Source organism: Hemiscyllium ocellatum, chromosome 11 (assembly GCF_020745735.1).
Source record: "Hemiscyllium ocellatum isolate sHemOce1 chromosome 11, sHemOce1.pat.X.cur, whole genome shotgun sequence".
Classification (NCBI taxonomy): Eukaryota; Metazoa; Chordata; class Chondrichthyes; order Orectolobiformes; family Hemiscylliidae; genus Hemiscyllium; species Hemiscyllium ocellatum.
In genome coordinates, this window is record NC_083411.1 from 86177340 (window position 1) to 86192727 (window position 15388).

Below are 15388 nucleotides of genomic sequence, written 5' to 3' on the forward strand. Positions count from 1 at the left end.
CCTTTCTAAATATATTTTAGTTGGAGGAATTAAATATCTCCTTTAAGGTTCATCAATAGTCCTACATTTTAGTCTTTCCGCATGGCCCACTGGGCCAAATCTGTCGATTTCCCTATGTAATTAGCTTTGTTTAATTCTAAAATACTAGTATGGGACTCAGGTTTCACCAACGCTCGCCACAATCAACATTATTCAGGCCCTCAGGAAGCATAAAACCAATAAGGCACCTAGTGTTTTATAGAAAAATACAAGTTACCCAGTCCAGAACATACTGGGAGCAAATCAGATTAATTATAATCTGGCTGAACTAGTCAGTGGGCTAAATGCTTGTGGAAGGCACAAACCTGTACTTCGCCATTGACGATCACTTCCTCAGCAAAGTGTACTTTGACTGGGTTGTTTTTCAATCTGGCTCGCTTCTCTTCAGTAATAAATGATGACTTGGGCCCCTGTATACAAACAGAAACCATGGCACTTAAACAACAGCTTTGGCGTTTTGTGTTGACAATGTGTGGCAATTGGGAAAGCCCTGCACTGATGTTCTGAGTTCCAAAAGTTTGATTGTAACCTAAAATATGAACATACAAACAAGGATCAAGAGAGTAGGCCTATAACCTACTTCGCTCTTCAATAAAATCACGGCTGTTCTGATTTTATTGTAGGATCCAGACCCTTCAGCCCAACAAGTCCACCCACCAACCCTCCAAAGTGTAACTCACCCAGACCCATTCTCCAACAGTAACCCCTGACTAATTCACCTAACCTACACACTCCTGAATACAATGGGCAATTTAGCACTACCAATTCACCTAACCTACACACCCCTGAATACAATGGGTAATTTAGCACTACCAATTCACCTGACCTACACATCTTTGGACTGTGGGAGAAAACCGGAGCACCAGGAGGAAACCCACACAGACACAGGGAGATTGTGCACACTCCACATGGTCACCCAAGGTTGGATTTGAACCCAGGTTCCTGGCCCTGTGAGGCAGCACTGCTAACCACTGAGCCATCATGCCTCCTCTTGATTTTAACTTCAACTCTACATTCCTGTATCTCCCTGATAATCTTTCAACTTCTCAGTCATCAAGAATCTGTCTATCTCTGCCTTAAAAAATATTTAAATACTCTGCATCCACTACCTCGTGAGGAAGGAAATTCTAAAGGCCCACAACCCTTTGAGAGAAAAAGGGTTTCCTCATCTTTGTTTTAAATGGGTGACCCCCATTTTAAAATAATGATCTCCAGTTCTCAGATTCTCTCACAGAGGAAACCTGAATTTTTTCAGCATTCACCCGTTCAAGACCCCTTGAGATCTTAGATGTTTTAGTTATTTCACTTATAACTCTTCAAAACTCCACGGGATACAAGCCCATCCTATCTAGCCTCTCCATCTAAGGCAATCCACTTATTCCAGGTATTCCTTCTCTGAACGGCTTCCGATGCGTTAACATCCTTCCATAAGTACAGTGACCAATACTGTATACAGTACTTCAGATGTGGTCTCCCCAAAGCCCTGTAAAATTAATGTATAATCTCCCTACTCTTGCAGTTAATTCCCTTTGCAATAAACCATTCAAATTGTGCCACGTGACCTTTTGTACCCATTTGAAAGAGGACATGGCATCTCGGTTTAATAATTCAACTCTATAAGTCTAGTGCTTGCCTCAGTCTTGCACTGAAGCTCATCCAATATCCCCGTAATAGCATGTACTTCTAACTAGATAGAGAGAGCTGGAGGTCTAGTTGATGGGTGCTGCTCCACTTTAGGATATGCTGAGATTAATGATCAAATCTTCGTTTGTATCCTGCATGAAGCCTGGAAACTTCTTTGATTATGTAGCTTGATAACACATCACACAAGACAAATTGCCACTGAAGCATGAATCAAACCCTTCTGACGTGAGCTGGTTGAATTTGTGTCAAACTTGGAGCAGTGCACAGTCTCATCAAGTCCCATCAAATGTTAATTGAACATAAAGCACCATCCTGTTCTGAGTCAGGTGGCTTTCTGCAAGCTTACTTCAAGACATCTAGTTCTCTTAATGCTAAGGAATCAGGGTCAATTGAAGTTTGATAGATTTTTATTGGAATACTCAGCGACAGTGAGTAGACAGAGATGAGGTACAGCTGACTGAAGGAACAGGCCAAATAGCCTGCTCCTGTTCCCGTGTCCAAGATCAAGTGCTCACTGTAAATGTCAGCATCCATCCCATCTATAGATTTGTTATATCTGTTAGTTATTTCACTTATAAGTCTTCAAATCTCCATGGGATACAAGCCCATCCTGTCTAGCCTCTCCATCTAAGGCATGTCATTCAAATTGCCATTGCAAATGCCAGACTAATTTATTTGGGAATGAATCTGAATCACGTCGAGTGAATCTCTCCTGGACTGCAACCGAATTGTGAATAAACCCATAGAAGCCTGACAGTGTAGAAACAGGTCATTTGGCCCAACGGGTCCATACCGACCCTCTGAAGAGTATCCCACCCAGACCCATTCCCCTACCATATAACTCTACATTTCCCCTGACTAATGCACTTAACCCACACATCCCTGAACACTACGGGCAATTTAGTAATTTAATATGGAAACTTCACACAGACAGTCGCCCGAGGCTGGAATCGAACCGATGACCATGAGTAGCATTGGAAAGCTCTGCTTTTAAAAGTCGAAAGATTGTACTTACAGGGGTATTTCGCAGGACAGTCACTGTAACAGTGTTACCATATTCCCTGCAATAAACAATTTGACAAATATTAAAGCAAGATGGGTCCAATGCAGAAAAAAAAGGACACTTGACTAAAACCTGCAAAATTAAGCTCCTGGCACAGAATATTATTTTCCGGGATTACAGGCTTGAACTTAACAGCAACACATAAGACTCATAAGAGTTGTACAGCGTGGAACCAGACCCTTTTGTCCAACTTGTCCTCACTGACCAGACATCCCAATCTGATCTAGTCCGTCTATCTCACTCAGATTGTAGTTCAATGTTAAAAATAAAATTGCCATGATCTTACAAGACCCATGGGACTGCTCTCTCATTTGAGAAAGAGAGGTAACTGGTGAATTAGAATTAGATTAGATTAGATTAGATTACTTACAGTGTGGAAACAGGCCCTTCGGCCCAACAAGTCCACACCGACCCACCGAAGCGCAACCCACCCATACCCCTTACCTAACACTATGGGCAATTTAGCATGGCCAATTCACCTGACCCGCACACATCTTTGGACTGTGGGAGGAAACCGGAGCACCCGGAGGAAACCCACGCAGACACAGGGAGAACGTGCAAACTCCACACAGTCAGTCACCTGAGGCGGGAATTGAACCCAGGTCCCTGGTGCTGTGAGGCAGCAGTGCTAACCCCTGTCACGTGTGCTCAAGTTACAAAAGTACTGGAGTGCAGTGAAAAGTGTACAATGTCACCAACACACAGTGGCACCTTAAGTACAAAATACCTAGGTATAAATCTCAGGTAGAAAATTAGAGAAAATAAAGAAATAAGTTACAGAACATGACAGATATACACAGTATATGTTAGGAAAATAAGAAATAAAGAAATAAAAAGATTCACAATGCAGTCTTTCTATTGTTGGGGGGGTTCAGAACTAGAGGGCATAAGTTTAGAGTGAGAGGGGAAAGATATAAAAGGGATTGAAGAAGCAACGTGTTCATGCAGAGGGTGGTGAATGTATGGAATGAGCTGTCAGAGGAAGTGGTGGAGGCTGGTACAATTACAACATTTCAAAGGCATCTGGATAGGTATATGAATAGGAAGGGTTCAGAGAGATATAGGGCTAAGCGCTGGCAAATGGTACTAGATTAGGTTAGGATATCTGATCAGCATGGATGAGTTGGAGAAGGGTCTGTTTCTGTGCTGTACATCTCCATGGCTCTCTGGCTCTATTAGGGCTTTCTGTAATGGTAGTGGTTTAACTTGGACCTCAGACAAGGGGAAAGGTTGAGAAGGAGAGTCCCTCATAGTAACCAATGTTTTCACAAAGACATCAGCATCAGAAACATTTCTGGTAAACAATCGCACTAAAGCTCCAGTGTAAGTCCAGAGTTCAGATACAAAGGGTAAAGATGCCTTCCTATAAGCAGTCTCCCACAGCCCAGATTAAAGCAGAGTGAAGTCTAATGAAGACGTCAGCCTTACACATTCTGGATGTGATCATGAACACATTGGAGATTGAAATACATCCAAAAGAGTACAAGTCATAACTCAGACCATACTTAGTTTTACATATTTGGTTCTTACAAACCCTGCCTCCAATGTTTGGCATGTATTTAAATTGGGATTGCAGTGAGGTTTTCTACACAGGTGGGAACTCCATTCTATATATTCTGCGAAACAGTTCTTAAGATCCAGCCAGACAACACTGTTTAAGCCCAAGACCCTTGATAACACCTTTAACAGGAAGCAAATCAAATTCAGTAAAGTTACTGAGAGATTCTTTTGTAATGATCACCACCTTAGCACTGAATCCTAGAGCTACAAGCATTGGACAGGAGAAATATATTCCAACAAAAGAGGCTCTGGGTTTGACAAATGCACACGCTACATACACCTTGCTTTGGTTTATCATTTATGAACAATCTTTAACTTAAAATGCTTTCTTTAACTACATTTCTGATAGAATACACTGAATTATAAATAGTGGGACTATGGATACAATGGAGAATTCATCTTAGGTAAGCAAGCAAGAACTCTACTGTGTGGATAATAGTGTTCAACTGTCTGTATTTATGGAGAAATTGGCTGTATGTGTAATGGGGTACTGGTTGTTTGTGTAGGGTACACAACGGAGCATTCAATAGTACTTGGAATGGAGTTCTTGATTGTGTGTATATGGAGTATTTGACTATATGTATATCCAAGTTTTTGACTGTATGTATAACTTGACAGTGCACATATCAAAGAAGGAGAAAGTGAGGACTGCAGATGCTGGAGATCAGAGTCGAGACTGTGGTGCTGGAAAAGCACAGCAGGTCGGCAGCATCCAAGGAGCAGGGGAGTTGATGTTTCGGGAAAAAGCCGTTCATCAGGAATAAAGGGTTTCTGTTGAAGGGCTTTTGCCTGAAATGTCGATTCTCCTGCTCCTCGAATGCTGCTTGACCTGCTGTGCTTTTCCAGCACCACACTCTTAACACATATCTAAGCATTCAATTGTGCATACAAGTTTGTCTTTGTATTTGAATTTTCAAATGTGTTTAAAATGGGGTATTCAATTATGTTTGCATGTAATAGAGAACTGGCCGGGTGTGTAATGGAATATTCAAACTTGTGTGTGAAAACTTACTCAACTGTCTGTGTAATGGAATTTTCGATTGAAATGTCGACTGTGCGTGCAGCAGAATATTTGTCTCTGTGAGTAACTGAGAACTCAACTGTTTGTGTAATTCAATATATGTAATGGTTTATATTATAGAACACTATTGTGCAAGATGTCTGGGTGAGCTGCTCTAGAACTAAGGAGACATATAACACTCAATTAAGTCTTGTTGGTGATCCCCCTTTAGAACTGCAAACAATTTTCTACACTTTAGCTTTGTTTTATTTTCTGAGTTTGCCACCAACAACTTGCATTTATATAGCACTTTGAAGGTCACAAAACTTCATAATTCAAACTTCATAGCAAGTTCACCTATTAAAGGACTTAAAGACAGCCCTCAAATAAGGTCATAGAGATGTACAGCACAGAAACAGACCCTTCAGTCCAACGTATCCATGCCGAACAGATATCCTAAATTAATCTAGTCCCATTTGCCAGCATTTGGCCCACATCCCTCTCAACCCTTCCTACTCAGATGCCTTTTAAATGTTACAATTGTACCAGCCTCCACCACTTCCTCTGGCAGCTCATTCCATACATGCAACACCCTCTGCGTGAAAAGGCCCTTGGGACCCTGTTATATCTTTCCCCTCTCACCCCAAACCTATGCCCTCTGGTTCTGGACTCCCCCACTCCAGGGAAAAGTCATTGGCTATTTACCCCAACCAGGCCTCTCATGATTTTATAAACATCTATAAGGTCACCCCTCAGCCTCTGAAGCTCCAGAGAAAACAGCCCCAGCTTGGTCAACCATTGCTCAAATCCTCCAACCCTGGCAACATCCTTATAAATCTTTTCTGAAACCTTTCAAGTTTCATAACATCCTTCCGATAGGAAGGAGACCAGAATTGCACGTAATATTCCAAAAGTGAGTTAACCAATGTCCTGTATATCCACAACATGACATCCCAACTCCTATGTTCAATGCATTGAACAATAAAGGAAACCATAACATCTTCTTCACTATCCTGTCTACCTACGACTCTGGCCATTAATGATTAGCTGGTGGTATCTATTAAAACTTTACATTCAGTGAATGCGCTAAAAGGGTCCTCACCTAATAATGTTATCGATACGTTCCTGGGAAATTGTATCCAGAGGCATGTCGTTAATTTGTAAAATCTGGTCACCTGGGAATAGCTTTCCCTCTCCAGGACCACCTGAGAAGCAAAATGAAGTCAGCATATTTTTGAATGGAGCATTAGTTGTCCCTCACAGAAAGAGGAGAAAAAACTGGAAGTACATGGGAAGCTATTAGCATATGCAAAGGATAAACAAAACAGATAATTATTCATACTTTTTTTTTACAACTGCACATCTTGCTGCCTGAAGCTTGTCTCATCTCAATGAAAAGGGAATGATGCATTTCTCAGATTGTGGAGAGAGAGAGAGAGAGAGAGAGGTGGATTGTACCTGTTTGTGACTTTCTTATAAAGAACTAGGGAACACAGGTAATGTCAATGGAACTAAGGATTCTTGTGTGTGTTGAATAATCACAGCGTAGAACCCGAGGACCAGCATGCTAGAGATCATAAGGAAATTGATATTGGACCAAGGACAGGAGCTCACCAAAATAACCAAAGCAAATCTGCCTGTGTGGAGCTTCTACCTTCCCCCTCCATATCTATGTGGGTTTCCTTCAGGTGCTCTGGTTTCCTGCCAGTCGAAAGATGTGCAGGTTGGGTGGATTGGCCGTGCTACATTGCCCCATAGTATGTAGGCTAGGTGGGTTAACTGTGGTAAATGTGGAGTTAAGGAGATTGGGTGAGATGCTGTTCAAACGGTTAGTGCAGACTCAATGGGCCGAATAGCCTCTATCTGCACTGTAGGGATTCAATGATGATTCTATGAAAATAATGAACAAGTTAAAGGCATGAAAGTGTGACAAATCACCCAGAGCAGAAGATTCCATGCCAGAGTTTTAAAGGAGAATTGGTGCAGACAATGCCTGACTGCAGCCCTGACTGTAACCTATCAAAGCTGAGGAACTGGTCCCATAGACTGAAAAAATTACTCATGTCACTCCAACAGTTGAGAAAGGGAAAAGAACTGCATCAGAGGTCAGATCAGTTTTCTTTCGTGTGAATCCAAGGAAAGTGATGGTACCAAACAGAGTACCAGGCCGTGCACTCAGAGCATGCGCAGATCAACTGACAGAGGTCTTCTCAGACACCTTCAACCTCTCCCTGCAGCAGGCCACTGTCCCTGCCTGTTTCAAGAGGGCCAACATTATCTCTGTGTCTAAGAAGGCTCATGTTGCATGTCTCAGTGACTACCGCCCAGTGGCCCTAACTTCAATGGTCATGAAATGCTTTGAAAGGCTGGTCATGGCATTAATCAACTCCAGCCTCCCCACTGCTCTTGACCCACTCCAATTTTCCTATCAGACCAACAGATCCATGTCAGATGCCATATCACTTGCCCTTCACTCCGCCCTAGAACATCTTGACACCAAGAACTGCTACATGAGAATCCTACTCATTGACTACAGTTCAGCTTTCAACACTATTATCCTCTCGAGACTGATTACTAAACTTAGTTATTTCAGACTAAGAGCCACTCTCTGCAACTGGATCCTCAGTTTCCTGACCCACAGGACACAATCAGTGAAGACTGGGGACAATATTTCATCCTCACTAACGCTCAATACTGGAGCCCCTCGGGTTGTGCACTCATCCCCCACTATACTCACTGTATACCCATGATGCATCACCAAATACCAGACTAATGCCATTTACAAGTTCGCTGATGACACCACCATAGTCAGTTGAATTTCAGATGTTAAAACAGACTACAGACGGGAGGTGGAAGACCTGAAAAAATGGTGCACTGAGAACAACCTAGCTCTCAATGTTGGCAAAACAAGGAACTCATTATTGACTTTTGGCGGAATATTACTTATGCCCCCCTGCACATTAACAGCACAGATGTGGAATGACTGGAGAGTGTCATCCACAACAAGCTTTCTTGGACTCTTCATGTGGATGCACTGGTTACAAAGGCCCAACAATGTAACTTCTTCCTCAGGCAGCTGAGGACATTTGGCATGATGGTGAATACCCTCGTTATATTTTATAGGTGCGCCATTGGCAGCATTCTGTTTGGATGTATCACTGCTGTACCAAACAAGATTTGGAGATGGTTATGGAGAGCGGTGAACTCGGCCCGGACAATCATAAAGGCCAACCTCCTATCTATAGAATCCATCTACCAGGCCCTCTGTCAAGGAAAGGCCGCCAGCATTCTCAAAGATCCATCCCACCCTTCAATGTTTTTCTACAACCTCTACCATCGGGGAGAAGGTACAGAAGCCTGAACACACACACCAGCCAGTTTCGAAACAGTTTCTACCCTACTGTTCTTAGAATACTGAATGGACTCACAAACTCTTAACATTCGCCTGTACCTGTGTTTTTGTTTTTGCTGCTGTTTACCTATTGTTCACTTATCTATGCTACTGAACTCTGCGATCTGCCTGTATTGCTCGCAAGACAAAGCTTTCCTCTGTGCTTCGGTACACGAGACAATAAATTAAACTAAATTAAATTCAGAAGCCTGGTGAATTATAGCCCAATTAACCTCACATCTTGCATCGGCAAATATCTAGGCCTATCATTAAGGACAGAGTGGCTGAAGATGTAGCTAATTTTCAGCTGATCAGAGACAGTAGTAAAGGCCCTACAAATCTCTATGAACTTTTTTAAATACGTGAGGAGAGAACCTCTGGGTCCTAACGTCCACTGGTCGTGTCTTACCCTTTGGAAAAAATCCAGCAATGAGATGATAAGCCACTTTTATGATCTTATTGTGGGGTGGGTTCTTGAGGAAGGGGTCTCAGGAGGAGTTGGAGGCTTGGATAGGGGTGCGGATTTGAGGCCATTCCCTTGCCCCCATCCCTGCCTCCATTGTCACTTGTTGGATAAAATGCAGGCTCTATTCCTTAACCTAGTTTGCAAGTTGTCATGGTTTCTCAGTTTGGAAACTAGGCAGCTTTGTCCACCAGGGGGCAGATAATTTGGAAGGTGACGGGTTAAGGTCCTTAATTGACCATTTTGGTGGAAGTCAAGAAGGTCGTCTATGGATCATTTTAATTAATTACCGAGATGGCAGGAAGAGGGTGAGGGGCCAAGCCCATTATATCACCTTCTGACCATCTTCAGGGAAGAGAAAATTCCGCTTGAAGTATTGTCACCATGGCAAAACTGACAAAGATTGAGAAGAGTTCAGAGTTAATGCTGGAGGTGTTGAGATGGACTGTATCAGTTAAAAGCCCTGGCCCTATCAGACCCCCAGCCCCTCTTGAAAACACTTCAGGCCTTCCCTCAGTTCGATTAGATTACTTACAGTGTGGAAACAGGCCCTCCGGCCCAACAAGTCCACACCGACCCACCGAAGCGCAACCCATCCAGACCCATTCCCCTACATTTACCCCTTCACCTAACACTACGGGCAATTTAGCATGGCCAATTTACTTAACCTGCACATTTACGGACTGTGGGAGGAAACCGGAGCACCCAGAGGAAACCCACACAGACACAGGGAGAATGTACAAACTCCACACAGACAGTCGCCTGACGCGGGAATTGAACCTGTGTCTCTGGCGCTGTGAGGCAGCAGTTTTAACTGCTGTGCTGCCATGCTGCCCACATTGGAACCTCCCATTCCCAGGTATTTACCTGCAGTGACAGACTTCACACATACTGGTGAATCTTCTGAGACCATAAAACCGTAGTCCAGGAGTGGATCTTTGATAATCTTCACTGTGACCTTCAAAGGGCTGCTCGGCTGGTTTGTGTTAGCAGCTGCTCCATCGGCTGGACCTTGATTACTTCAATCACAAACAAAGCAAAGGTCACATTTGTCAATCATTGTCAGAATCTTATTATTTTCCATATTATTTAATCCACCTCTCACCCATCCTCACCACACCCCTTCAATCCCTCATCCCCCACCCCCAGCCTGGACTCGGTCAGGTTCCTGCAAAATTCTCACTCGTAGTCTCTCCCCATCGCACTGGCTTTCTGAGAGAGAGGTCATTGTAAAAGGGATTTCCTCTGCTTCTCTGTATCCACCTCAAAACTGACACACCCATTCTCTAGGAACCTGCTAAAACCAGGGTGAAAAATTCCAGCAAGCTGTTTCGAGAATGTCAAAGGATCAGAAGATTCTTGATGAGTTAATAGAATCAAAGACAGAGGCCATGAGTCACAGAACCTCTGCCCTGTCCAAACTGCAGCAAATTGGCTAGGATGAGATCAAAATGTAGTTAGTGAATAAAACCAGGAAATTTTCAGCATGTTCGGCAGCATCTGTGGAGAAACTTTCAGGTTAGTGAGTCACTGACACGCCCATTGAGGTGATTGATCAGTCCATGGTCTAGAATGGCGGAACAGGCTCAAGGGGCTGAATGGTCTGCTCAGGCTCCAATATGCCTTCATCAGAAGTGGATAAAGTCAGGGTGCAATTTCCCCTCCCTGGAGATGGTGAGGAAAGGGCAAATATTTGGTTGAGTTCACCCAGAGGTGTACTCAGTCCCATTCTCACCACCTCCACTCCGGGCAGGAAAATCCATGGTGGGCATCCTCAGCCCGCCAACAAGTGAAGCTTTTGAATCACCAGCTAATAGACAATAGACAATAGGTGCAGGAGTAGGCCATTCAGCCCTTCGAGCCTGCACCGCCATTCAATATGATCATGGCTGATCATTCCTAATCAGTATCCACTTCCTGCCTTATCTCCATAACCCTTGATTCCAAGGGCCTAAGCCACTCATTGGGCTGAATACCCTCTCTCCCAGCTGGTGGGAACAGGGCGTGTTTTCTTCACAGGGAAGCTCCACTTGCCTCAATCTGGGGCTAATTGGGACAGGGAGGGTTACTCACCCCATCCCCAATAGTGTCCCCAAAATACCCATTTTCTTACCCACTGGTGAAGCTGGTCATGGTGTGCCACTTGTGCTTCCAACCCTGAGCCTACAAATTTCTGATTGACCGGTTACCTCTGGGTGGGTGGTGGACAGGGCAAGGATTCAGTGAGCAGGCTCCTGATTGGACAAAGGAGAAGCCCTTAAGTACCAAATTGATGCTCAATCCAATGAGCTTTCATGCTGGGGTGATAAAGAGAGCCTATGTAGTTTAATGCCCCTTGAGGCTATCTATGCCCACACTTAGTACTCACCACATTAAATCCTAGCCTTAGGGATGTACCAGGTTTTAAGCAAATGCAAGGGTAGAGAGTGGAAAGAAAAACCATGGGATGGTCTGTGATCAGATTGAAGACTGGGCAATAACAAAGGGGGTAATGGTGTTAGGCAAATTAAGTCAGAATGGAACAAATCAAGGAGCAAAACATGAATGTGGAGGAGGGATACGCAATGACAACAGAGTCACTGCCACAAGATTGGCTGTTTTCCCTGGAGGCTGAGGTTTATAAAATCAGAGATTTATAAAATCGTGAGGGTAAATAGATAAGGGCTTTTCCATGGGGTGGGGGAGTCCAAAACTAGAGGGCAGAGGTTTAAGATGAAAAGGGAAAGATTTAAAAGGGTCCTAAGCGGCAACTTTTTCACACAAAGGGTGGTTTGTGCATGGAATGAGCTGTCAGAGGAAGTGGTGGACATTGGCATAATTACAACAATGAAAAAGCATCTGGATGGGTCTATGAACAGGAAGGGTTTAGAGGGATATGGGCTAAGTGCTGGCAAATGGGACTAAATTAGGTTATCTGGTCCTCATGGATGAATTGGATTTAATACTCTTTTCGTGTTGCCCTGACTCTATAAATGATTCAGAGATCTGAATTATTGGGTTAGACATCAAATGGCCATGGGATTTTGATCCAGTGCTGGGAAACTTTGAAAATTACAGTCCCAGATATTGCTTTGGAATACCATCTCCTGGGACAGTTGTGAATTTGAAAGGCTTAGGTTTAATTTTAAAATTTTGAGTGAATTCTCCCACCCTGATGTCATGAGAGTAATGACAAGTGTGGTGACAAAATAAGGTGAGAAAGAAAAAAGTATAGATTTGCATCATTGCAAAAGAAGGTCTTGACTTGCCCTGAGCTTAGAAAGGTGAGTTCGAAGAGGTGACGACCTTCTTTCAGTGCATTTGCAGTTTGTTAAAAGCCCAATTTGACCGACTTACATCGCTTTTCCAAAACACCTCTCCTCTGCCACGAAACGTAGTCAGTGAAAATTCCCAACAGAAAGGTCAGAGCCAGTTACTGACAACTATAGCTTGGTGTAGACCCATCCTGCCATCACCCAATGCACTTCACACATCGATGCTGACATGGCGGATTGACGCTCATTAACTTTAGCACCAGGTTACAGACTGTCGGAGACCATCATCACTTAGACTGCCAGCTGCTTACACACCAAATACAATTTGTGTGCTTTGAGTAATTGGTGATGTGTGAACATTAGAGGATCCACCACAGTCATTCAGTCACACTATATGGGGAAGGTCAGAGTCAGTTCAAGTGACGTAGTCTAGTGATTACAGGTAGGTCAGTTGAGGGATCAACCTGTGAGGGTGTGGCTGCTTTTCTTTGCAATAAGACAAAGGGAGAGACTCAGTATGACAGAGAGGGACACATGAGCGGAGGGAGGTGATGATGAGCAGGAGAGTGTTATGGACCAGACCAGACCAGACCCTCTCAAAATATTTTAAGAAGGTAGCCTAGGCCCTAATTGTTTCTTACTTTAAAGACAGATGTAAAGTGCCATGTCCCTATTTACTGGTCAAACTACTTGATATTAAACAAAACATAATGTATTCAAATGCTATAGTTAAAATACAACAAAAGAAAGAAGAACTTAGAATAAATTAACTCGACTGGAAAACTTAACAGAACAATAGATACAACAACTATTATTAATTAACTGTTTCAATATAGTAATATTCCATAAACACACCTTTTGGCAAAAAGGCAAATTCAGTAAACATATTTTGTCTCACATGTAATCCAGCAACCTACGAAGAGAACCATTAGCTTTTGGCTATAATCAAGAGAGGGGGAAAATAGGTTCCACTTTTTCAACATCACAATAGCAACCGATGCTGAATTTCAAAACTAAAATACTAAAAACTAGAAATCCTGATTTGTGAGAGCTGGCCACACCCATCCAGGCTGCATCTAGTATTCCAACTTTAAATAAAAACAAGGCCTCCCAAGTTGTTTACTTTCTAGGCTGTCACTAGCCAATTCGGCACCTCTGCCTTAAAACTTTGCTTAATTGTAACCAGGACAAAACACACTTCCTAAAGCCACAGCATTGTCACAAGAAGTCATCAGGTGTTCCCAGTGAGTAAGCTGGAAGTGCAGAAAGGGTTAGCAGTTTGGAGGATGTGATGCTGTGAGCCCTTGGGTGGAACACGATGCATGCAAGTAGTTCATGAGCCTTGGTAAAGGCATGTGCCGTATCCTGAGTAAGAGGTAACAGAGAGAAGATGGTGGCATTTGATCTTGCAGAGTGCAGAAAAGCTTTTCACTCCGTACACAGCACTGACCCACACTGCTCTTTATGCCAAGGTTGGTTGGCTTTGTTATGGTGTTCCCCTTTGGGGGATGGGGGAGGTGTACAAGGATAAGGATTCCCATCCTCTCCCCCAGACAGCCCAGCAGCACCTTCAGATCTCTGTCCTGGAAGGAGCTTGTCTTTCCCCTTGAGACCGTTTCCAGACCGAGCCCCTGCAGGTCTGAGAGATCAATGCTGATTGGGAGAGTCTGAAGTAGTGGCAGCTGGGCTTTTGGGGCAGGGGTGGGTGGTACAAGGAAACCAGGAGAAGATCTTACCTGGAGCACAGGAAACACGATTTCATGAGAAATGCAGCCAACATCTCAGGAGTATAATTAGTGTGGAGAAAAGTAGAAGACGGTGTGAAAAAATTGATTGGGAGCCACTGTGAAACTCACTGGCCGTCACACTTTCAGGAGAAATCGGAGAATTTAGCCCGACTTCACTGTATTGGAAAGTACAGGATGTTCAAAGGATGTACTTGACAAAAAGTTTGCAAAAAAGCAACAGATCAGTTCAAATCAGTGAGATTTTTTAAACAAACGCAGAGAAAGTCTCCTTGCTGGGTTTGAATCTGATTAGAATGTTTTTGTTTAATTGGTGGGCAACAAGATTCCGTGCACTGAAGTGTTCCATGCAGACCCCAACTGATGGCCTAACAGAGCTTACCATAGCAACACCCCTCTGCAGGTCAGGGGAAACAGCAGGGATGGCCTGCTCTACCACTTATTAAAAATGTGAATTATAAACAGGGGACTTAGCCAGGTCACCACAGAGAGTGGAAGGTGCGGGCCCTCTACACTGTGCCCTATCTCCAGCCCTTCCCAGTTACCACACTACAACACTGTTTTCGTGTTGCCCTGACTCTATAAGTGATTCAGAGATCTGAATTATTAGGTTAGACACCAAATGGCCATGGGATTTTGATCCAGTGCTGGGAAACTTTGAAAATTACAGTCCCAGATATTGCTTTGGAATACCATCTTCTGGGACAGTTGTGAATTTGAAAGGCTTAGGTTTAATTTTAAAATTTTGAGTGAATTCTCCCGCCCTGATGTCATGAGAGTAATGACAAGTATAGTGACAAAATAAGGTGAGAAAGAAAAAAGTATAGATTTGCATCATTGCAAAAGAAGGTCTTGACTTGCCCTGAAGCTTAGAAGGGTGAGTTCGAAGAGGTGTTGACTTTATTTCAGTGCATTTGCAGTTCTTTAAAAGCCCAATTTGGCCACTTACATCGCTTTTCCAAAACACTTCTCCTCTACCATGAAACGTAGTCAGTGAAAATTCCAAACAGAAAGGTCAGAGCCGGTTCCTGACAACTACAACTTGGTGTAGACCCATCCTGCCATCACCCAATGCACTTCACACATCGATGCTGACATGGCGGATTGACGCTCATTAACTTTCGCACCAGGTTACAGACTGTCAGAGACCATCATCACTCAGACTGCCAGCTGCTTACACACCAAATACAATTTGTGTGCTTTGAGTAAGCGGTGATGTGTGAACATTA

At 43.4% G+C, this 15388-nt stretch overlaps 1 protein-coding gene across 1 annotated transcript in view; it reads right to left on the bottom strand.

Moving 5' to 3' along the window:
• LOC132820062 (FERM and PDZ domain-containing protein 1-like) overlaps positions 1-15388 on the bottom strand; it is an 82443-nt gene that overhangs the window by 38078 nt on the left and 28977 nt on the right. The window contains exons 2-5 of the mRNA XM_060831980.1: positions 10028-10179; positions 6409-6511; positions 2699-2744; positions 345-449 (exon numbers count right to left, since the gene is read on the bottom strand). Coding sequence (XP_060687963.1) covers positions 345-449; positions 2699-2744; positions 6409-6511; positions 10028-10179 — 406 coding nt within the window. The remainder of the gene's footprint in view (positions 1-344; positions 450-2698; positions 2745-6408; positions 6512-10027; positions 10180-15388) is intronic.